At 37.8% G+C, this 23506-nt stretch overlaps 1 protein-coding gene across 1 annotated transcript in view; it reads right to left on the reverse strand.

Annotated features, from left to right (window-relative positions):
• Positions 1 to 23506, reverse strand: part of cerk (ceramide kinase) — a 52793-nt gene that overhangs the window by 10977 nt on the left and 18310 nt on the right. Inside the window, exons 2-10 of the mRNA XM_003221340.4 lie at positions 22495 to 22608; positions 21604 to 21726; positions 19050 to 19175; positions 16191 to 16254; positions 10677 to 10822; positions 5489 to 5563; positions 4473 to 4625; positions 2399 to 2504; positions 148 to 218 (exon numbers count right to left, since the gene is read on the reverse strand). Of these exons, the coding sequence (XP_003221388.2) occupies positions 148 to 218; positions 2399 to 2504; positions 4473 to 4625; positions 5489 to 5563; positions 10677 to 10822; positions 16191 to 16254; positions 19050 to 19175; positions 21604 to 21726; positions 22495 to 22608 (978 nt within the window). The remainder of the gene's footprint in view (positions 1 to 147; positions 219 to 2398; positions 2505 to 4472; positions 4626 to 5488; positions 5564 to 10676; positions 10823 to 16190; positions 16255 to 19049; positions 19176 to 21603; positions 21727 to 22494; positions 22609 to 23506) is intronic.

Consider the following 23506-nt stretch of genomic DNA (forward strand, 5'->3'; position numbering starts at 1 on the left):
AAACATATTTTGCATGTTCTATCATTCCCATTCATTGACAATTTCAAAGAGTGAAGGAAAATTTTGAAGGAAGTCTTTTTGGCCAGAAATCCATCTTTGCACTTAATTTGCTACCCAGGTCTGGATTTGCATAAATTCTAAATTTACCTTTAATCCCCCTTTCATAGTTTCGCTGCTCTTTCTCCAGCCGTTGTTTACTTTGCTTGCAAATACGGCACCTGAAAGACAAAAATTAACATGAATTTTCCACATCAGTCAGACTAGAATGCAGAATGGATAATGGAGTTAATTCAATGGTATATTAACATTTCGTTCCTTTGGCTGCTACTGTCTGCAATATTGCAAACTGCTGCCAAAAAGATAAATAAACAGGAAGCCTCATGTCTCAATGAATTGTTTTTTTAGAATCAACTGAGTTTGGGGACCTCATTTTTCGAATACTTAAGATTTTCCATTAGCGGATCAACTAGCAAATTTACAATCTCTATCTTTGTACTAGTTGCATTTAAGAATCTCAACTGCACACTGTGCTTAATCCCTCCAGTGCTATAAAGGAAGCACACCTTTATTTACAAAGGGTTTTGCAGATTTTGAGGTGACTCTCATGGCTGCCTACTTAGGGCAAAATAAGAGCAGAATGGAGGTAGAGCTAAGTAAGGCAAGTCTGCAGCCTTAAATGAATTTCCCCCCTAAATTATGTGGGATCCAAAGGGGGAATAGCATGCTTCATAATGAGAATCCATTCAACATCCCTGGGCAGAAGACTAGACTTAGTATTACACCACTGACCACATGGGGTTTAAATGTAATCAAAGACCTAGAGATGTCACTTTAGGCCACAACAGTAGTCTTACAGGATCCTGTTGAAGATGCATTCCCAATCCTCTCAACTGAGAAGTGAAATTCGGATGCCTCAGAAGAGGTCTTGCAGATTAATTAACTCATATTCTCTAGAACAGAAGATCCTTACCATAAATAATAGTATAGATATCTACATGACTAGATGAAATGTTAAGATTGGGAACCACACATGTTTACATATTCAAGGAACTACAAGAACATTACTTGCTGGTTGTCTTATAAGGAGAGTGGCTAAAGAGATACGGCATGTCCTTCTCTCCCAAATCAATGGCTAAATGTACGGATTGGGCCTTCTATGATTTGCAGCATTAAGAAGTATCACAACTCTCTGTGCTTCCATCCTACTTTTTTTATACTAGGAATACGCAATAAATACTTTTTCATTATCTCCAGAATCTGGTCAACTGCCATGTTTGAACTGTGCAGGCATTTCTTCCCACATCCATTTTTCTGTTTATCCATCTATTCTCCACATGGCTTGGCTTGCTTGGGTAATATGAATCTGTTCAGGAATTCCACTTCTTCTATGATTACTCTTCAGCTGTGGAATGCAGATTTTTTCTCAGGGACGTAATTATCAATTTTTATTATAACAAATCAAACCATTTATACCAGGATTGTCCAAATGGGGAAGGAACATTCCACTATGGGTAATCTGGGGGGGGGGGGGTATGTTGGCAGTGGGCAGAAACTAAGCCATCAGTGAGCAGAGCCATAGAACAAGTATACTTCTCTGTTTTGACACCTCATTAATTTCTTTCTTTCTTCCTCCCTGCCTCAGAGGTTGCTGGGAGTGGCAAAGGCTTTCATGCCCAAAATATCTCGGTTGACGGTGCCCTGAATTGCTTATTTATTCCAGAAGGCTTTCAAAACATGCTCCTAAAGATTCAGGCTGCCCAGTCCTAAATTACACTGATCTGCAACAGCTCATGGCTTCAGATATGAACATTTCCTATTTGCACACTTAGGTCTCCATCTGGGACTGATTTCATGAAAAGTGTGGTCTCCACTAAGCTACTGCACTCCTTAAGCAAGAGATGAGAACAGATGGCTTCTTCCAGTTCTGTGGTACAAGCATCCATTTCAGTATTACTGTTTAACTCAGTGGTTCCCAACCTTTTTTTTAACCAAGGGCCCACTTTGACTAGGGAACACTTGACTGGGGACCACTCTCCAACATTAGTACTAAAAGGGTTACGAATCAGTTTTTGGTTAACTTTAGATTTGGCTTGGTTATTTGGGGTGCTGATTCAGAAAATTGCATTGAATAGACCACATCAACTCTAGCTTCTGATACAGAACATACGCCATCCAGTAGTCACCATCTGCTCGCCCACAGAAAACCATATTTAATAAACGAATAAAATAAATAAATAAAGAGGAAGGAGGTTCGTGGACTGGATTTTCGTTCTCACGGCCCACGGGTTGGGAACCACTGGCTTAACAAGTATTTTGTTCAGGATATGTTCCACACCACAGGCACTAGGCAGCTAAATCTCCTGGGGGGAAAAAATATACCAAGTGTTACTTAGCCTACCCTGTTCTGCAGTATTTCTTATCTCTTGGAGACCCCACAGTGTGTGTTGCTGGTAGAAGGGAAATTGTTCCTTCATAGTAATGATGAGATAGAAAGGTCTTGAAACCTTTGAAAAGGAGAAAAATATTAAAAAATTAATTAGGCCTTGTTTTCTTGCTTTTTCTTCTTGAAAATTAACCAGCAGAATGACAGAAAACCCCTTGCTTTTAATATTTTCTGCATTTGATTGTTATCATGTACTTACTCCTTGTTTCCTTCTCAGAGTCCAAGAATGGACCACTATATATATATATATATATATATATACCGTGTTTCCCCGAAAATAAGACAGTGTCTTATATTAATTTTGCTCACAAAGATGTGCTAGGTCTTATTTTCAGGGGAAGTCTTATTTTTCCATGAAGAAGAATTCACATTTATTGTTGAACAAAAAAATGAACATTTATTATATACTGTACAGTAGTTGTCCTCACAAACCAGCATAACCAGACAAACTGTGAATCCTATCAAGAATTTCTTATTACTATCATTATTTCCATGTACAACTGGTATGTACATTTATCAATCCTGCATGCTCTGGTCTTCTGTTTGGCAGGCGCTGGGCATGCTTCCAAACAAAAACTTTGCTAGGTCTTACTTTCGGGGGAGGCTTTATATTTAGCAATTCAGCAAAACCTCTACTAGGTCTTATTTTTCAGGGATGTCATATTTTTGGGGAAACAGGGTAACTTCTTAGGATATAACTTTAACCTTATGATGGGCACTTTGCTTGTGATGGCTTTCCACTTCTGCATTCAGTACTTTTCACTGGACCCCTTTTTTGGTGGGGTTTCCTTGCTATCACCCACCTAGCTTTCCCCACACATTTTTTTAAGGGACAAAGTTCCTTTGTTATTTAATACAAATGGAGCAGACATAATGTCATAGACAAAATGATACAATGAAGAAAGTTTCAGGAAATTCCTGCTGGGCGACTGCTGAGAGCACAGGAAGTCAGACAGGTGATAGGAAGAAATGTTGTATCAAGGGGTATTAGAGGCTACAGTTCCTAGTCGAACAGAAACATGTGCACTACATAAGTTGTTATCTCACATTAACTGTAAAAAAATAAATAAAGCGAAGCAGTTTTGAGATGTAATTTCTACTAGCATCTTGGGGATATCCACACATTGTCAGATTTCCTCTGTCATCATTTCGTCATTAGCTTGGGTGGGCTAGGTTGACTGAAACAGTCTAACAGTATGTAGCAGGTGGACGTGGCTGATCTACTGTGTAAGATTATGAGATTTGCAAATATAGCCCTTAAATTGTGGCTTCACAATTCCTATATTTTGTTAAATTGAAGCTTTGTGAGAAATGAAAAATTTCCTTTACTAAATACAAAATTAGTTCATACATCTGGGAGATATTCCTTAGGAAAAAGCCAAATGGATAGGTTAGCCATATATATTAGAAAGAAATTCTTGGATAATTTCTGTTTATTTCCTTTATGACATTAACATTTCTTCTTTTTCAAAATTTCTTTAGCCAAGATACAAAAAATATTGTCAAGTTGAGAAGAGAAGTTTTAATATTTATGTCAGATCTCTTCCTTGGATTTAGGAGGGGAAATTCTCTTATGTTTTGATTACTTTGTGTTTTGTATATGCAGCTACATATCTTTGTCTGGACACAATCTGGTATTGCAATTTTGTTCTTGGGTGTTACATTATAAATTACTAAATATGTTATAAGAAATATATGGGAGACAATACAACCTTTAAATGTTTATTTGGAAAACTGTAACAAAATATAAGATTGGCTGCTGTCCTCATTCATCCTAATTTTGATAAAGCCCTTGAATTTAGATTACAGGATACGCAAGATGTTTGAATGTCTTTCAAGTTGTAGTTATTGTTACCACTGTATTATTACAACATTAAAATAACAGAATAAGGTTTAATTGTATCAAAATTGTACACAGCCTTTTCAAACAAGCTGCTCCACAAATACATACTTTGCATCTTGAGGGCAATAGGTTAGGAAATATGGTTTGTATAAAAGAGTGGTTGAAATAAAGATCAAAAAACATTACCTGAGTAGTCATATCTGGCAGGACCCATCCAGCGCTTTGCTTCACAGTCTTTTAAAATATCTCCATAAAAACCATAGCCCAATAGTGATACACAGTATTTCAGAAATGCATTATTGCGATGTACTGAAGAGACATCCAAAGGTTGTGTGTCTCCTGTTGACAAGAGACATGTGAGATGATGGGAGCTCTTAAATATTTTAACCAGTAAATGCATCACTCATTTGTGAAAGGAAACTCTGCATAGCATGTATCTGTAACTGTAAAAATGGAAGAACAGTTTCTACACTAACCCAAAGTAGGTTTCTACAGTACAGTTTTCATGCAGATGCTGGAAACAGCAGATTAACTAATAACTAATAAACTAGCAAAGCTGGTGTTTATCCATATTGTGTCATTAATATCAAAATGCAGAGTCCTATACTCAGGTTATGCTTAGAGTGAAGCTATGGCACCGTTAAGATGCCAACTGTTGCATTCACATGAGCCTGGACTAGGAGGAAAAGGCAAAAAAGACACCGATAAAACACAAACTGAATAAATAAAACTAAAAGGCATCCCTGGATTTTCTGCCAGTGGCCAGTAATCAATGATGATGGTAACAGGCCATTCTCATATGGAAGGAGTCAATATGTTTGCAATAGGGCAGTGGTGGGTCCCCAGGTGTTTTGGCCTACAACTCCCAGAAATCCCAGCCAGTTTACCAGCTGCTAGGATTTCTGGGACTTGAAGGCCAAAACATCTGGGGACCCACATATTGAGAACCACTGCAATAAGGTTTCCAGACTGAGTTCAAGATGGGGCTTCTGTAGGTTTGATTGTTAACAGATCCTGGATTAGGAAGAAGTACCATACATTTAGGTCAGCATATCGCCTCTTTCACCCCTAAACCCTCCTTCTAACAGCTCAGACTCCTCCAAATATGGTTACTTAATGGCCATTGGAGCCTTCTGTGCTGCGGAAGGGCAGCACAGAAGAGCTTCCAACTTCCAACTCTGTCCTGCATTCTGACAACTTACCAATGATGATATGTAATGCTGATGTCACTGGATCATTGATGCCAACTGTTGCATAGCATATGCAGTCTGTTGAACCTGGAAAAATGAGTAAATTTGTTACTTCACCTACCTTGACAATACTGTGAAGCTATATAAAAGGAACAACGTAAAGCCCATTTTGAAGAGCTCAAATGCACTTCCTGAGCTACAACTCTTGTGAATGAGTCTCTGAGTAGTAGTAACAACAGGGAGTTGGAGAGTAGGCAGGCAGAAAGGTCTACTCAGGGACAAGATCCTATAGAAGAGCAATAGCAGAAGAGGATTCGGCAAATACTTACTGAACCCACTGATGAAGAGTCTTTTGAAGGGTTTGATGGGGATGATGGGTTTGACAATGAAGCAGTTTCTATGAGAAGTGCTGGGAGTGACACTGATGAGGTTGTGGATGAGATGGATTGGACAAAAGTAGCAGAAGTGGGTGAGGAGCCTACAAGTAGTGGCACATTCAGAAGATCTGTTGGGAATGAAACTTGGAGGGAAGATGATTTGTCTGCTGTTTGGGAGGATGTAAGTAGAAGCAAGAGAAGGCCGCTTGGCAGGCAAGGCAAAGAGCAGTTCGGGCAGCACAACTGGAGCTGAGTGTGGGGTGTTGTCTGATTCTAGTTTGGAGGAGAATGCATGAGCAGCTGAGAGTGGGGCGTTGGCTGATTGCAACTCAGAGGAAGGTTTGTAATGAAAGGAGGGTTGGTTGCAATAGGGACCTTGCGACTGGCAAAGTGTATGCTGGGTTGTATGTTATGCTGGGTCGTGATTCCTGTACTTTGTGGATTCTTTGGGATTTGCTACTGTTCTTGGTTTGGACCTCGGATCGCTTCTGGACATCGTATTCGCTCTTGTGCCCTGACTTTGGATTGGATGTTTGACGCTGCTGCTGTATCCTGTTTGTGTGGATGACACATGGACCAGCTTGACTATGACTTTACTTCCTCTTGGAACATGTTTGCTGAAACGATAGCAAGTGTTTCTCCTCTGCTGGGTATTCTGGTTAGTGGGTTGGGATTTTTTAGGACTTTGGGACTCTCTGTTTTACCTCCTTTTTGACTATTTTGCTGCTGTTAAGCATTTTTTGTTCTTTTGAGCTGTATCTTCATTAAACTATTGTTACTTTGTACTTGGGACTGACTTCATGGTATCTGTACCTTGACAACAACTTCTTTCAAAATTTCTAAGTATGTTATAAAATTTTAATCCCAGTATTCCAATAGGAAAAAGACACAGCAATAGTATGAAATGCTATGGCTTATAGTGCAGTTACCCTTAGAATAGTTTTAAGTCATAAAATCTTTTTTTTACCTTTTTAAAAAAAAATGAGTCTCATGGGCAGGCACACAATTGTTTATACAGTCTAATAATCTAATCATCTAACCGTTTGTCTGGGTTTCTCTGCAGGGATGGTACACTTCCTTTCAGCCACTAGCTTATTAACTGGTAATTCACAAGCTGATCTTGAATTTTGTATGATTTGAAAAACACCACATTTAGTTACCTGGTATTGGAATCTTATACTGCAAGAACATGAAAAGGTGAAACCAGGAAATAGATACCAATTTATGAAATGGAAGTGGCAAGAACACATGTATATTGTAATGAATATCTAGACTTACTGAATGTTGACGTTCCTAGGAAAGGGTTTGCTATCTTTAGTCAATGTTATGAATGCCCAAAAACAGGTTATAGTTCTCCCCACGTCTTGAATACATATAAGAGAAGAGTGATTGTTGGCATCATTGGTTGGCACTCCCCGAGAACTTTCTGAGTTTTTGATGATTTATGATTCTGACTTAGGACTGTTAACTACTGTATGTGAGACAGTCACTGGATGATCAGCCTCAGATGGCATTTTAATTTTATCCTGGATTTTATTAGGTTCTCATCACTTATGTATTTAACTTACGTTATTCCTATTTAGCTGCTGCAGTTCTTCCATCTATGCAGACGACAGAACTGTACCTGGTTGATTGATATTATTAATTGTTGTAAACTCTTGTTTTTATTGTATTACTGTTTTATCTTTTGTATATTGTGAATTGTATTTATGCTGTGTTTTCTTTTTTCTTTTTTTGCTCAAATGTATTGTTCGGGCCTTGCCCCGAGTCCCCGCGGGGAGATGGTGGCAGGGTATAAAGTTTTATTATTATTATTATTTATTATGTGTATGTGCACATTTCATATAGCATTGCCAAATTTGGGGCATTCAAAAACAAGGAGTCCCATAGCGCCTTATGAACTGACATTTATTTTGACATTAAGCTTTTTAAAAATTATTTCTTTCTTTCTCCTTTCCTTTCCTTCAGACAAGGATCCATGGTGGAGTTCTATTCTGATGAATGGAGCATTGTCCCCAACTGGCAGAAATATATGTACAGTACTTGGTTAATGTTGAAAGTTGCTCATGAAACAATTATGATTCATAATATCACTTAAAACTGCAATGCATTGGGCACAAAACACAGGAATTCCTTCTTTGCTGCCTTTGTATCTGGTGTAGTAGACTCAGTCTTAGGGCCCTTCCAGACAGGAGTTATATCCCTGGTTTTCTGCTTTTAACTGGATTATGAATCTGCACTGCCAGATAATCTGGGATAAACAGAAAACCTGGAATCAGATCCTGGCATATAGGGCCTGTCTGGGAGGGCCCTTAAAAGGGTTAATCCACAAATTACATATTTTAGCTGGTAAGTTGTTACAAGACTTTGTCTTTGCTGCAGACCAAGATAGCTTTCTCTCAGGGTCTTCAAAGTAATATGTTGAAATTGTTCAGGGCATGATAATAAGTTTGACAGAGACTAACATAGATAGTTGTTTTCAATCCAGCAAGAAAGACACACACTTTCCCTACTCTTTCTCTAACCATCTGATGCAGCATGACAGGAAGAAGAAGTGGTGTTTGCTTTCCTCTAGTCCATTTGATAACAAAGGCAGAAGGGTCAGTTCAATGTTTCTAGAGAGGTGTAGAGAGAGATTGATCCATTGTTATAGAGACTGCAGTGAAAATCCTTTTGTCAAGCTGCTGCTATTTGCCAAGAGCAGAACAAAAGAATTAGGCTTAGTGTGTGTTTAAGCAAAATTTTGATTTGCTTGGCAGACTGGAGGGATGAGTGCAGCTAAATGAGGAGTGTAGATTGAACCACTTGGGCCACTCTTTACACAGCACACCACTGAATCCTCTGCAAGTTAATTAACGGTAAAGTAGAGTTAAGCTGATGCTTTGAGCCCTGATGGGACATGTCACTGGTACAGCATTACAGCCCACCAAAAAGGCCATTAGTCTCTAATAAAAGCAATAATTCACGGCAGGGAACTGAATAACAATGTTTTCAGCATTTTGAACAAGCTGTTTTTTTGGACTACACAGTGCATTTCCTTCCCTGTATCTACATTTGACAGCCTGCAGCTTCCCAGTGTGTTTTATGCAACAAATGGCACACCAATCCAACTGCTAGTAACACCCCTATCATTGGGGGAGCAAATGTATTCTGGATTTTGGATTCTTTAAAGGAGCTCTCCAAGGAGCTGAAGACACAAGGTTAGGTTGGAGAGCCCTGCAAAGCTAGGAGTAAAACCTAGAGACTCTCTGCCTTATTTATATGGGAGCCATCAGTCACCACTCTGATGCAGGGCACATGAAACCAAAATGTACATGACTGCAACTACATAAGTATGTCTGGTGTGTGCCAAATGTAGATATATGCATGAAAATGAATGTATGTGCATCCGATTGTTGGGGTCGAGTGTTGTGCCATTTATATATTGATGCATCCCCCCTTTCTCTTTATTGTAAGAAGGGAAAACAGAAGCTTCTTCCTGAAGAAATCAGCTTCTGGTTCTCTGTAAAAAGTACTTTGCTTGTATTACAACTCCAAGAGCCCCTTATTCAGCAGGTAAGAAAAATATTACTTTGTTACACCTCTTGGGGGAAGGGAGGAGGGATAGCACTATCATTCCCTTATGTTTTGAAACTTGTAATGAGTGGATTTAATCTTCTGTAAATTATTGGCTTGTGTTTGTTTTTCTTGCTCCCAATTGCTTTTAGACTGTTCTTCCATGCCATTGTGTGTTTTAATGTGTTTGTTTTCATTGGTCTTATCATAAATTAAATTGTTTTAGTAAGTTGTGTGGAGGACCTTTGAAATCCCAACTAGGTTTAAATAACAGTACAGTAGAGTCTCACTTATCCAACGTTCTGGATTATCCAACGCATTTTTGTAGTCAATGTTTTCAATGCATTGTGATATTTTGGTGCTAAATTCGTAAATACAGTAATTACTACATAGCATTAATGTGTAATCAACTACTTTTTCTGTCAAATTTGTTGTATAACATGATGTTTTGGTGCTTAATTTGTAAAATCATAACCTATTTTGATGTTTAATAGGCTTTTTCTTAATCTCTCCTTATTATCCAACATATTTGCTTATCCAACATTCTGCCAGCCCGTTTATGTTGGATAAGTGAGACTCTACTGTATATGTCTTAAGTATGTTTTCCAGTAAGCAGTTTTCACAAAAGGATTGCAACTTGAGGAAATAAAATTTAGACGGGTCCTTTTGAAGGATTTTTTTTCCAGTTGAAAGGGAAAATGCCTAAATGAGTCAAGGGTTCGTACTACAGGGATGAAGAAGTAGCAAAACAGTGTAAAATATCACATCAACAACCAAAGTTCTTTCTTTAGAGAAGTCCAAATGATGCTTCATTTCTAAAAACTGCATTTACTTTATGCAAAAGTTTACATTCCCTAACTATAAACAGAATTTTTAAAAAGGTATCACTAAAAGGCATATAGACAGAATGGATAGTTCCGGGAAATGTGTATCACAGATGCTAACAAAGCATGAAAAATATGATGTTCAATTTTCACAAAAGTACAAAACAGAGAACTTTTGGACAACAGCTCCCATCAATCCTAGCCAACAGAGCTAATGGTATAGAAAATGCAGTTCAAAATGTCTGGAAAGCTACTATTTTCACATATGCATCTTTAATGATATCAGTATTGGGATTCTATGCCAGTTGTTTTAATATTGGTTGTGGTTCCTGTATAAATATGGTTGGTACTTTTTCAAGAGGTTCATTTTAGCTTAAAGTTGATTAAGATGAAACAATAACAACAACAATAGATAAATGACATTCGTTGTGCTGCAATTCTTACCAGCAGGGATTATGCCAATCCTGATATTGCATTGAGCTAATGATGCTTTGGGATTATTTTGATCGATGCCACAATCCTTCTGCGTTCTTCCAATCACACCATGCATCACTTCACTGAACATCCCATCCCCACCAACACAAACAACACTGCCAGAAAAACACATAAATTAAAACTCACGTTGACAGTAAATAAATGAATGTGTCAAAAGCTCCAATGTGTAAAAGACATTATTAATTTGATTAAGTCTTTGCTTTACATTGCTCTATCAACTTTCTCAGATTGGTTTAACACAGATAACGTATCTTGGAAATATAATTCAAAATATTATTTCAGAAAATTAAACGGGGGGAATGGCAGTTCTTGTTGCAGTTTTAAATTATTATGTCTAGCTTCAATGGTTCTTATGTGAGAAGCATCGCAAGCATCAGGTGAAACAAACTGAGGAAGACAAGGCAAACACCCACTGTGCAATGTGCAGTACTTTCTCTTTTAATGGGAGATTTTAACCAAATAGTTGCAGTTTTGAATGACCAGGAAAATATGCCTCCAAATTCAGATAGCTGATGGAAACTTCTATGGAGACCAAGACACAAAGGCCCCTTCTACACTGTCATACAAAATCCAGATGATCTGCTTTGAATTGGATTATATGGCAATGTAGACTCACATAATCCAGTTCAAAGCAGATAATGTGGATTATCTGCTTTGATAATCTATATTATATAGCAGTGTAAAAGGGGCCTAAGAGAACTACAAAAACCTAGGATTCCAAGGCACAGAGCCCTATGTGGTATCAAATCACTACACAGACAAAACAAATTTCTTGGTTTCTTGGTTTTTAGGCTTGTTCCTGGGGTCATTTGGGGCACTGATTCAGAAATCATCATTGGATAGACCACATCAGCTCTAGTTTCTTAGATATGGTTATTATGATTTTCTATGGATGAGAACATGAAGACTGGTAGATGGTGTATGTTCTGTATCTCAAAAAAATAGATCTGATAGGGGAAAACTGGTGCCACTTCTGGAATCAGCAGGTCAAATATATACAGAAAAAGGCCTAATATTTGATGTACCAAAAGGTGTGTTGGCTAGTGTAATAATTGTATAGTATGGCTATTCCCATTCTTAGTGTTCTTCATAAAAGCCTGGTTTTGCATATGTATATACATGATTTACTATGCACAACTGGCAAATAAATAAATATCATGTACTGGGAACACAACACAATGGAGAAAAAGAAAGACATTTTTAATATATCTCTCTAGCCGATGTTTGAGCTCGGCGGTGATCAATTACTAAGGGACGAGCACAAGAAAGTTGTGTTAGGTCTTATCATTCAATTCAGAGGGGATCCTAAAACTGCTCATTGAAAGCAGAAATCACGAGAAATGCCTTTCACAGGATAAAGTCCCTTTGGGACTGTTGTTATTAAAGAGATATCACTTTCATTAAAGAGATACTAGGGGACAAGTGGGAAAGAGAGGAAATTTATCATCAGTAAAAAGAAAATCCTTCTACAATGGAGAAGTTATCATTTCTGAAACCTTTAAAGGAATGCTGAGCTGACAGTTTTACTTGGATTCATTTGAAAGCTGAGCACACTTGCTCTTCTTCAAACAGAAACTGGTCTGCTTTTCTGCTAGAGACTGCTGAATTCAGAAGTTCGATAACTGGGCAAAGTATATTGCCTTGAGAAGCAGTGATAATAATATAGCCAATGTTTGGGGAAATTCCTTTTTGCAATAACAGTTACCAGAATTTCACATCCAGTATAGCCAATACCATGCTCTTTAGGGGATTCCAGGAAACATATCACAAAAATATAACTTTTGGAATAATGTCTTTCTTTGATTCTAAGATGTCATCAATGGTAAGCTGTATACTAATTTCAGTACTACAAAAAGAAAAAAAATCTTTATTTTTATATAAGAAAAGCATGTGTGTCAGCTCCGCTGGCTGCTAGTCTGCTTCCAAGCACAATTCAAAGTGCTGGCTTTAGCCTATAAAGCTCTAAACAGTTCCGGCCCAGCTTATCTGTCCAAACATATCTCCCTCTTTGAATCACCTTGAAGATTAAGATCATCTGGGGGGCCCTGTTCTCGGTCCTGCCTGCTTTGCAAGCATGACTGGCGGGCACAAGGGACAGGGCCTTCTCAGTGGTGGCCTCCCAGCTGTGAATCTCCCTCCCTAGCGACATTAGATCAGACCCCTCCCTCCTAGCCTTCAGAAGGAAAGTAAAAACCTGGCTCTGGGATCAGGCTTTTGGAGAATAGATAGTGCAAGAATGGATTCGGAACATGTACTTTGACTATGTAATGGCCTCAGACTACAATTTCTGGATGGTGTGATTTTAATATTGAATGTAATGTTTTTAAATATTAATACAGTAGAGTCTCACTTATCCAAAATTCACTTATCCAATGTTCTGGATTATCCAACGCAGTCTGCATTTTAGTAGTCAATGTTTTTGGAGTCAATGTTTTCAATACATTGTGATGTTTTGGTACTAAATTCATAAATACAGTAATTACTACGTAGCATTACTGCGTATTGAACTACTTTTTCTGTCAAATTTGTTGTTAAACATGATGTTTTGGTGCTTAATTTGTAAAATCATAACCTAATTTGATGTTTAATAGGCTTTTCCTTAATCCCTCCTTATTATCCAACATATTCATTTATCCAACGTTCTGCCGGCCTGTTTATGTTGGATAAGTGAGACTCTACTGTATGTATTAATTTTAATTCAATCTATTTTAAGCTTAATGTTATATGTGTTAAGGCATTGAAAAATTGACACATGTAAGCCACCTTGAGTCCCCTTCAGGGTAGAGAAAGGCAAGGTATAAATAGGGCAAATAAATAAATAAATGAGTGATTCTAAGATGCAACCCATACTCAGATATTTTTATATGGGGGGAATAGAATCTAAGAAATAGTGTATTGCTATAAGCTGCATTCAGTTGGAGAAATCCCTCAGCTCTGCATTCACAGTCTTATCTTCTAGTCTGAGGTCAGGCTGTCTGAAGGAGATAAACTGAAAGCCTTTTCCCAAATGCTGCTTGGAACCACCAGCCAATCTGTCAACAGCAAGTACAACATCTATTCTGTACCTCCAGAACGATACAAAATACCTGTCCCTTCCTGTAACCATCTTTATACTAAAGGTAATTGGAATCTCAATACTATTTGACTCACTGTTGTAGTAATTAGAGAAGGATTAATGGCCAAAGAACTGTCACTATTAGAATGGAAACCCTTACATGAGCAGAGTAACTCGGAGTTTAATTCATTTCTGCATGAACAGGCCTGCAGAAGTACATGAAATAACAGGTGTGGGTTTAGCTCAGCGGTTCCAAACTTTTGGTCTCTCAGGTGTTTTGGACTTCATCTCCCAGATTGTCTTACGGTTGGCCAAGATGGCTGTGGATTCACAGAGTTGAAATCCAAAACACTTGGAGGACCAAAAGTTGGGAACCACTGATTTAGAGTGTGGAATAAGATCTTTGGGCTTTGGGAGATGATTTGCTTTCTCATTCGAATGACAGGTGAGCTTTGCTATACATAAGGCTCAGTTCAGGTGATTAACATGTAGTTCTGTAGTTTAGAAAAGTTGATGTTGTGACCACAACTCCAAGAATTGAGGATGGTAGCTCAGGATTCTATAAACTGTCATACCAGCAACTTTTCAAAGCTCCAAGAAGTTATAAACAGTATCAACACACTTGAATCGGAATATTAGTCTAAATGTCAATTTGTGCAAGGTATATATATTTCTCCTTTCAAAGAACATTTACAAATCAGTACATTTACTGAAAGTATACTACTGAGGACTATAAACATGCAAATGTTTCCTAACAGTAAGCAATTGACAGACATTGTACAATTTTACTTTATTAGCTGAGAGAAGTGTATATTATTTTGTGTTACTGTTATTATTATTAAGCAATAATCAAGCTATCGCTGTTTCTCAAAAATCTACCAAACAATCGGACAGCAAGGCAGGACACATTTAAACATCTCTTCACAAACCGGCAGAAATAAACCTTTCATTTAATCTAGCTGTGCCCACTTTTGGCAGAAGTCTCAATGTTAAGTACCATCCTCAACTCTAATGTCCAGGCCATAATCCTGGCTTTCATCTTGGTTGTTTCCATTTTCCTCGCTTGTCCATTTGTTACATTTCTAGCCCAGCCTGCTTCCATTTTTTTTTAAAGTTCACATCATTCCCATTTTCTTGCAACTATCCTGTGAAATAAATTAGGCCAAGTAAATTTAACTACGTCAAGGTGAATTTTGTGACAGTGTGGATTTCATCCTGAGATTCCTTTGGATAAGTCTGAGGTTGAATCTACACTGCCACATAAAATCCAGATGATCTGCTTTCAATTGGATTATATGGCAGTGTAGACTCATGTAATTCAGATCAAATCAGATAATCAGGCATCAGATCCTGGAAAATAGGGCAGTGAACTTCTAGCCCGAGACTCCAGTCAATAGCTTAGCACTTTTGGTGCTTGAATGATGAATCAGTGGCAGCCACAGATTTTGCCGAAAGAGCCATCAAAACCTAACACAATTGAAGCAGCTCTCAATGATGTAGAAAGGTGCCAGAATGTTTCTCTTACTTGATGGTGGTGCTGCAATTGATTTTCAGCAATGTAGTTTTACAGCAGCAAATGTCAGACATGAGGGGCTTAACAAGGTGGCTGAGATGTATGCTGTGGTGTTGACGAATCTCACTATATGACCGCTATGACCTGTGAATGGCTTTCATCGACTTAAGATAGGAGGGAGGATGGGAGAAATCAGGCAGTTAGAGAGTCAGGCAGATGTGTGGAACTCTTGCTAATGCTAGCCCACTAGTCTTCTTGCTTCTGTGGTTCTGACTTTTGCAGATTTGATTATTCATGGATTGGATTAAAATGTTTTCTCTAGAAATATTTAGGTTCTCTAGTGTGACTCTATAGTCAACTTCATCCAGCCATGCTGGAGGATCTGGAGATTTCCAGAAAGAACACCTCTGTAGAAAGGTCCAGATCAGTGGTTCTCAGCCTGTAGGTCCCCAGATGTTTTTGGCCTTCAACTCTCAGAAATCCTAACAGCTAGTAAATTGGCTGGGGTTTCTGGGAGTTGTAGGCCAAAACACCTGGGGACCCACAGGTTGAGAACCAATGGTCTAGAATCTCCTCCAGTGCGATTCTATACCCAGCTTTCAGCAGAAGTCAATCACAGAATCATGCTGAAAGACCAAGAGATTCCTAGAGAGATGGTCTCTTGGGTAAAAATTCAATTTCTTTATTTAAGTTTTTTTACTTTTATGGGGGTTCCGCATTTCAACCTCAGCAAATGTTGAGGACCGACTGTAGTAGTCTACTTGTGCGGTCCATGACATAAATGAACTACCTTTTTGGAGGGGAACACCCTCTTTTATATAAGAAAAAACAGAGCACTTGCAGTCTTTGTGTTCTCCCTGAAAGAGATGAATTCAAGAAAGAGATGAAAACTTACCCATCATATTTATATAGATTGACTTCAAATAAATCTTCCTTAGCATGATTGGCATGTTCAGTAACTATGAGGGAGGAAAAGAAAATGAAGACAGAATATTCAATCAGCCAAAACACTAAAATAACTATCAGATTTTCCCTTGTTATCACTCTTTCAATTCTTTTTTGCCTTTCTTCACAAGATGTAGGTGCTCAAGGCAAAAAGCACACTAAGTAAATAGGTAATTATTGTGAGTTGACATCAGTCTGAAAAACCAAAGGCTCATGTTGAATCAGATCAGATCATAGTCTTATGCAAGATGTCATCACCTTATTCAATGTAGAAATAGTTCATCCATGTAATGAGAAACACAGAATTATACTCACCTCCTATGGAAAAATACATTGCTAGAATTGTGGGGTGGGAGATGGTATTACAATTTTGGCTTTAATGAGCAGTGGGAAAGCTTTGGCCCTAGAGATGCTTCAGCCTATAAGACTCTCTCCCAGTGCAACACAGATTAAAGGATGGTGGGAATTATAATTCCAATTTCACTATATACCACAAATTTTGTTCCTGGGTTATAAATGTCATTTCCAATGGTTTTATCATAAAAACATGGAAAAAGTTTATTAAACTGCAAAAACTTTATTTTTGTAAGACATCCTGCAGCACATTTTGCTATAGTTTTTCAATGAATATCTCATCAAGTCTCAACCAATTCAACAAAGTTTGTGGCAGCCACAAAAAAATGAAGTTTGTAGAGTATAACAACTACTTTCAAAGTACCGAACAATTGAACAGAAACAACACTAGTTACTAAATGATAATCCATTTACTTCTCCAAAGGAAAACTACAACAACACTTCGATAGAGACTGCACAATTGACTTGGAAAGTATCCAAACGCCAAATATAAGAAGAACCGAAAAATGCTTGGAATTTTCGCAGCTGCTTTCTAAAAGCAATCTCCCCTGTGCATAAACATAACTTGCTGGAAGCTCTTCAGTTTTTTAATCTTTTAGGAATGTTTCTCAGCACAGTGAAAAGACAATAGGACTTGCATGAGAGAAAGAAAGACTGAAACACTGATCAGCAATGCTTTTCTTTAAGTAATGTTTTGCATTACATGAGCATTAGTTTAGGTCCACATTCAAACAAGTAGAACTACTCAAGTGGTGCTGTATAATGTTTTAAGGTCATTGGACACACAACTGAGAGATTAGTCTGAAAAAAGCATGATTTGTCTACAGTCACCCAGGCCCTTTCCACACAGCTGAATAAAATTTCACATTATCTGCTTTGAACTAGAATATATGTCAGTGTGGACTCAGATAACCCAGTTCAAAGCAGATATTGTGGGATTTTCTGCCTTGATATTCTGGGTTATATGGCTGTGTGGATGGGCCAAATAAAGTCCCAAGTAAAGTCTACAAGGGGTTCCTGGGTATTTTTGTACTTTATTTCGGGGGGGGGGGGATCCCATTCTTCAGGAGTTGGTATAATCAGCAACAATGAACTGAAGAAGGGGATTTTTTCCCCGAAACAGGGTACAAAAATACCTGGGAAACCCTGTAGACTTTACTTGGGACTTTATTTGGACTTTCTTGAGAGCGGTGCTCCATCATTATTTTCTTCATTCTGTATACAGCAACATGATCAACCGTCTGGTTACTTTGTTTGGAAGATATTTTCACTGATTATGTATCCCTGAAGTCTATATACATTGTAATCAATATCAGACTTAGATAACTTTTGTGTTAGAGCTGTTGCTCCTTTTCATTTTGTCTGGTAATACCGAATTGAGCTTTGTACGGGGAACTTTAATAATACTATATGCTATTTGGACATTATATTTTCTTTGTACACAGACCATCTTGTGTTTGTGTAGATACTTTAGAAGTATTCTGGGATTTTGTATAGTGTGTGGATGGGCCCCCGGTGGAGTTTCATGATAAAGTGAAAATTTAAACCCTAATCTTTATAGTCTTAGCCCAACACCCAAACCCTTCCACTTTACTGGCTCCCCAGTTACTGTTTAGTGGATCCTATTCTCATATTTAGAATCAACACATGTAACATAAAGTGTCTGTGAAGAATCTCCATTAACTGACTTGCTTTAAAAGGTTTAAGAAGCAATTTATAGGTTTTACTGGGAAGGAGGAACAAATTTGCAAGCAGTGTGGCTTCATCTTACAAGTTCCCATGCAGACTGAATGGGAAATCATAGTCAAAACCCATGTTTATATTACAGGGATAGAAAATGTGTGGCCCTCCAGTTGTCATTGGATTATAACTCCTTTAACCTCTCAACTTTTGACATCAATAGTTATGGCTATCTGAAGGTGCATGAGGCCTCTATGTTCCTCATCTTTGCTCTGTCATGTGTTGTGAATGCTAGCGTAGATGGGCGCAGGTTCCTTCCCAAAAGTTGATAGTAATAAGAATTGGCTACAAGTGTCTGATCCTGAGGATAATATCTGCCTCTCTTCTAAATTTAAATGTATGGGCCACCATCTAGTACATTTATGCTCAATTTCATGCTGGATTTTGGCATTCATGCCTACCTACACTGAGAGACAGAATGAGCCAATGAATTCTTCAATGAAAAGGAACATAGTAGGTTTACGCATCCATAAAACAGACCCACTGAAGCTCAAGGGACTTCCTTGATTTCAGTGGTCTTATTCTCCATCTTTATTCAGTCTTTAAAAGTTCAATATATACGTACATCTGGACATCACTTCCACAAACATTTTGATACACAAATTATTAATTTTACTTCAAGGCAATTCCTCCTGAAGCACACACAACATAAAGCTACATTAAATGCAGTTTGTTATAAAGAAATGTAAGAAGTGAATCATTTCACACAACTCACCTATGACATCAGTGGTGATGGAAGCCAGACTAAAGAGGGGAGCTACTTTTTCTTCATAAATCCTTTCTCCTTGTTTTTTCCCACCAAATGGATTAACATATACAAGCAAGTGCTTTGGTCTAGAGACTGTTAAAGCGGAAAAAAGGGTAGTTTGCTTAAAATTGTATAGGATTTATTCACTTCCTATATATCAGAATTATAACATGATCAGTTTGCCTTTCCTAATTCTTCTAATATGTGATAGCTTTAGTATACTCAGGAACTGAAGTTTTGTCTCTTTTGTATTAAGTCTATACTTTTTTGTGCATTCTCCACAAACATGATCATTACAAATGTTGTTAATGAACTCACAGTATTTTAAACAATTGCTTAAATGGGATAAAAGCTGTTATTATGGGTACCAAATATTTCTCATAAACTTTCTACCAGAGTTAAATCCTCTTGCTTTTCAGTTTAGGGCTCACTCCAACTTTATGGCTTGTGTTTCTTGCCACTATCATTTGTAAACTAAATTCCTTCCTTATTTCAGTCAACTCTTTGCAAAAAATGCTTTTGTTTCCAACCTAGTCCATTGCAAACGTAAACCCAACTTTTGCGCCTAAGAGTCAATATGTGGTCTTCTGATTTCTTGCTTTTTAAAAAGTCTTTACCTTGATTATTTGTAGTTCTGGTCCATGTTGGCTCTGTTTTTGATCTGAATTCATGGTTTCCTATTCTGATCTTAGCATCTCTGTAGTTACTAACTACTCCTCCAGTTTTATGTTCTTTCCAGAATGAAGAAAATTCTAGAGTTTTGAAATTTACAGAAAGGGTCTAATGCCCAACTAAGTAAAAAGATTAATCATAGCTGTAATGCATCAACATTTCCCAGGATGCTAATCGCAGAGAAGAGTGAGGGAAAATAGAATTTTAATGATTCCCCGAAATGTATTCTTGCTGCTTCATAAAAGTACTGATCACATCTACTAACTGCAATTGTAGAAACCCTGAGCACTTGGGGGTTCTGTTTTCCAAACCTGTTACTGAGATTGCATGAAAAAGACTTTGCAAGATTAAAAACTAAATTTATCCAAAAGCAGTTTATCTTTCAATGTTTTATTTAATGCTGGCAGCAAAAGGATTCCCTTTAGGTAGAAAAATACATATAGGAAACAATCAAAATATCATTGTGTATACAAGTTGGATTTATTTATATCAGTTATATTGAGATCAGTTTAGATCTAATGTTTTGAGCTATTGCTTGAAGAATCAGAGTTGGAGGACGGCTGATAGAACATTTAGCCAGACAGTGGTCAAGTGGCAGAAAATAGGCAGCTGTCAAGTCCTCCTGTTGTGGCTTCTTGTCCCTGATTTTATAACAATTTTAAAGAAAGGTTTAAAATAACCCAAAGATGTTTCCACACCTTCTTAAGTCGCCTTTCCTTATTTCAGTATTTTAAATGGCATTTCCTTGGCTTAAAATGGTTCAAGAGAGATGGAGGGGAGAAATGTGGCAAGTGCGCTCTATACTTTGTTGAGGGCCCTTGGGTGTCTCAAAAACAGCCTTGGAAGTATACAGAACCTACTTTTTGCCCACCCCTGAATTAACTGAGCTCCATACTCAGTGTAGTAAATCCAAAACTAAAGTATCTTGAATGGCTAAGAAGTAGAGCAAAACCGTAAATCTGAAAATCAGCTTTTAATTGCCACCAGAACAAAGGCCATTCATGATGGAAATTTTGCAGAGAAGTCTTTTCCTCTGTGTTTTCTTACTCATATAAACATAAAAATGGAGTTTAGTCTAATTTTTAGTACATAACTGGCCCTGTAGTAATTGTTCCTGTTCATGCCTTCTCTCTATACTATTAAAACTATTTTGTGAACATGTTCCAGAGACTCTGACATGTAGAGTTTGGTTTTCCTTGTCTAACTGTTTGATGGTGACGTTACAGCTGGCACTCTTAAGTTGTAGAGTCAAATGGGGAGGAAACTAGAATACATTTATAAAATTTACTTTATCTGAGTTTGGTGTGTCTGGTCCCTCAATAAAAGGAAAAGAGGCTTGGGCTTTCTGGAAAGAAATCCCCTTCCCTCAGAGCTTCTACTTGTAAGACCTTAACTTAAGGATGGCCCACCAGCCCTGAAAGTTACTGTCCCATTGTTAAACTTCTCTTGCTATCAAGATGATTCACCTAATATCCAGGCAAAATGTCCTTCAGTAATTTAGGCCCTATCTCCACTGCCATATAATCCAGTTTCTGAATCCAGATTATCTGCTTTGAACTGAATTATGTGGTGGGGTAGATCCAGTCATAGTTAAGACTAGAGAATATTAAGAATTGCACTTTTCGTAGAGGAGAAGCCAGAGGACAAAAAGAAAATCTTGGACATTCTAGCAAAGTGCATCCCTGGTAGAGTAGAAATTAATGAACATGTCTCACTGTGGAGAAATGTATATTGTTTCTTTCCAATTTCCTGGTAACAGCCACATGGATTGAATTCACCAACCTATCCTTAACCCCTTTGTTGGTCAAGAATTATAAGCAGAAAAACCAATTCTGTTCGCCGATCTTACTCTGTAAATCAAGTAATTCTTTTAGTGCTTGGATCCACTGATTACAAAGATGTTCATCAATGCACCAGAATGTCATGTCATTGCACTGCCAGCGGTGATTTTGTGCCCTCTTCACATGGTACACTATATTAAAAAGAAAAATTATGAACACAAAAGAGTCAGAGTTCTCTTTACAAAGGATTTCAAACACACTTTGAAATTAGCTCACAAAGGCAATAGTACTTTAAATTTACATAGGTTTGACATTGTTCAAAGAACTCCTATATATATATTATATATATTAACTCAGTAACACACACTCAGATATAAATTACACTGAATTCATTGAGACCTTTCCCCATCTCAATGGACTCAACTTTCTATCAATCCCAGAATATTATTTCTATATTTTTATTTAATTTTATCTGTAAAGTTTCTCTGGGTTCAAATGTAATGCCAAACCATGGTGTGACTTGCTTATACAACATTAAATAGTAGCACAATTGTTTAAACCCTTGTGCTGGCAGAATGCTGACTTGAAGGTTGCCGGCTGGAATCCAACCCGGGGAGAGCGCGGATGAGCTCCCTCTGTCAACTCCAGCTCCATGCAGGGACATGAGAGAAGCCTCCCACAAAGATGGTAAAACATCAAACATCTGGGCGTCCCCTGGGCGACGTCTCTGCAGACGGCCAATTCTCTCACACCAGAAGCGACTTGCAGTTTCTCAAGTTGCTCCTGACACACACACAAAAAAAACCCCAACAACATTAAACCACATTAAAACTCGGACAATTGGGCTAAGGTTTGTTTTGCACCATGCTTTACACATATTTTGCACAACCCTATATCCACCACTTCCTTATAAGCAATTAAAATCCTTTTGTAAAAAAATGATGGTAGTATTGTATTACCTGTGAATGCATATGGTTTTGTCATTTTTTGCCATTTCGCTGTTTTAGATTGTTTCATATCAATTTCTGTTTCCTTGACAGCAATGATTTCGGATATGGGCACAGTACAACTCTCTGCAGAAAGACATCATCATCTTTGTCAGAAAGGGATGTATATGGTATCAGTTGTTCCTTTGCTCTGTCTCAGAAATTAACAACTTTTGAGAATCCAGGAGCCATGTCTACCCTTCCATGGATCTCGGTTAGTTCCCCTAACCAAAAAGTGATAGTTTACATTCCTATTCCATGGGATACAGTCTGACATTTACATTTCACCTTCTCCACTGTAGATCAGAAAAGCCTTTTATATTAAAGAAGTAGATTAATATGACATATTTTCAGATCTGGGAAGTTAGAGTGGGACTACTGGGCTACAGGAGGCCGAAAGGCTACTCTTTGTCCACTCCTGCTTTTAACTGAAAGAAAATTTGAATAAGATGGGTCATTTGAGAAACAACTCTGACATTTGATCTTTCTAATACAGTTTTGTTCCTGTTACTTGGACTAATTTTGATACCTTGTTGAGGTTTGTTCTTGTGTTTGATTTTCAGGGACCCTTGCTTCAAGATGATCAAGTATTTTGTACTTGGTAGACTAAAATCTTGATTCATTGACGTATTGATTTGCCTTTGTTTACATATATTCTTCAATAAACAACTTGCTTTGCTTATAGTCTGGGGTTCGTGCAACAGTTGTTTGTATGTGCCTTTATGGGGTTGCCTGTTAACTTATGGAAACTCCATAGTTTTCACAGGTTTTCTAAGGCAGCAAGAGATATTGAGAAGAGGTTTGGCCAGTTCCCATCTCTGAAATATAGTCTACAGTATCTGGTATTTGAGAGTGGTCTCCCATCCAAGTATTTACTGGGGCTGACCCTGCCTGGCTTCAATAGTCAGACAAGATCTAGTGCTTTTAAGATATTTAGACTCTTTGGTAAAGGTAACTAGTTCTATTTTGTGTTATGGACAATCTG

This window comes from Anolis carolinensis, chromosome 5, assembly GCF_035594765.1.
Source record: "Anolis carolinensis isolate JA03-04 chromosome 5, rAnoCar3.1.pri, whole genome shotgun sequence".
Taxonomy (NCBI): domain Eukaryota; kingdom Metazoa; phylum Chordata; class Lepidosauria; order Squamata; family Dactyloidae; genus Anolis; species Anolis carolinensis.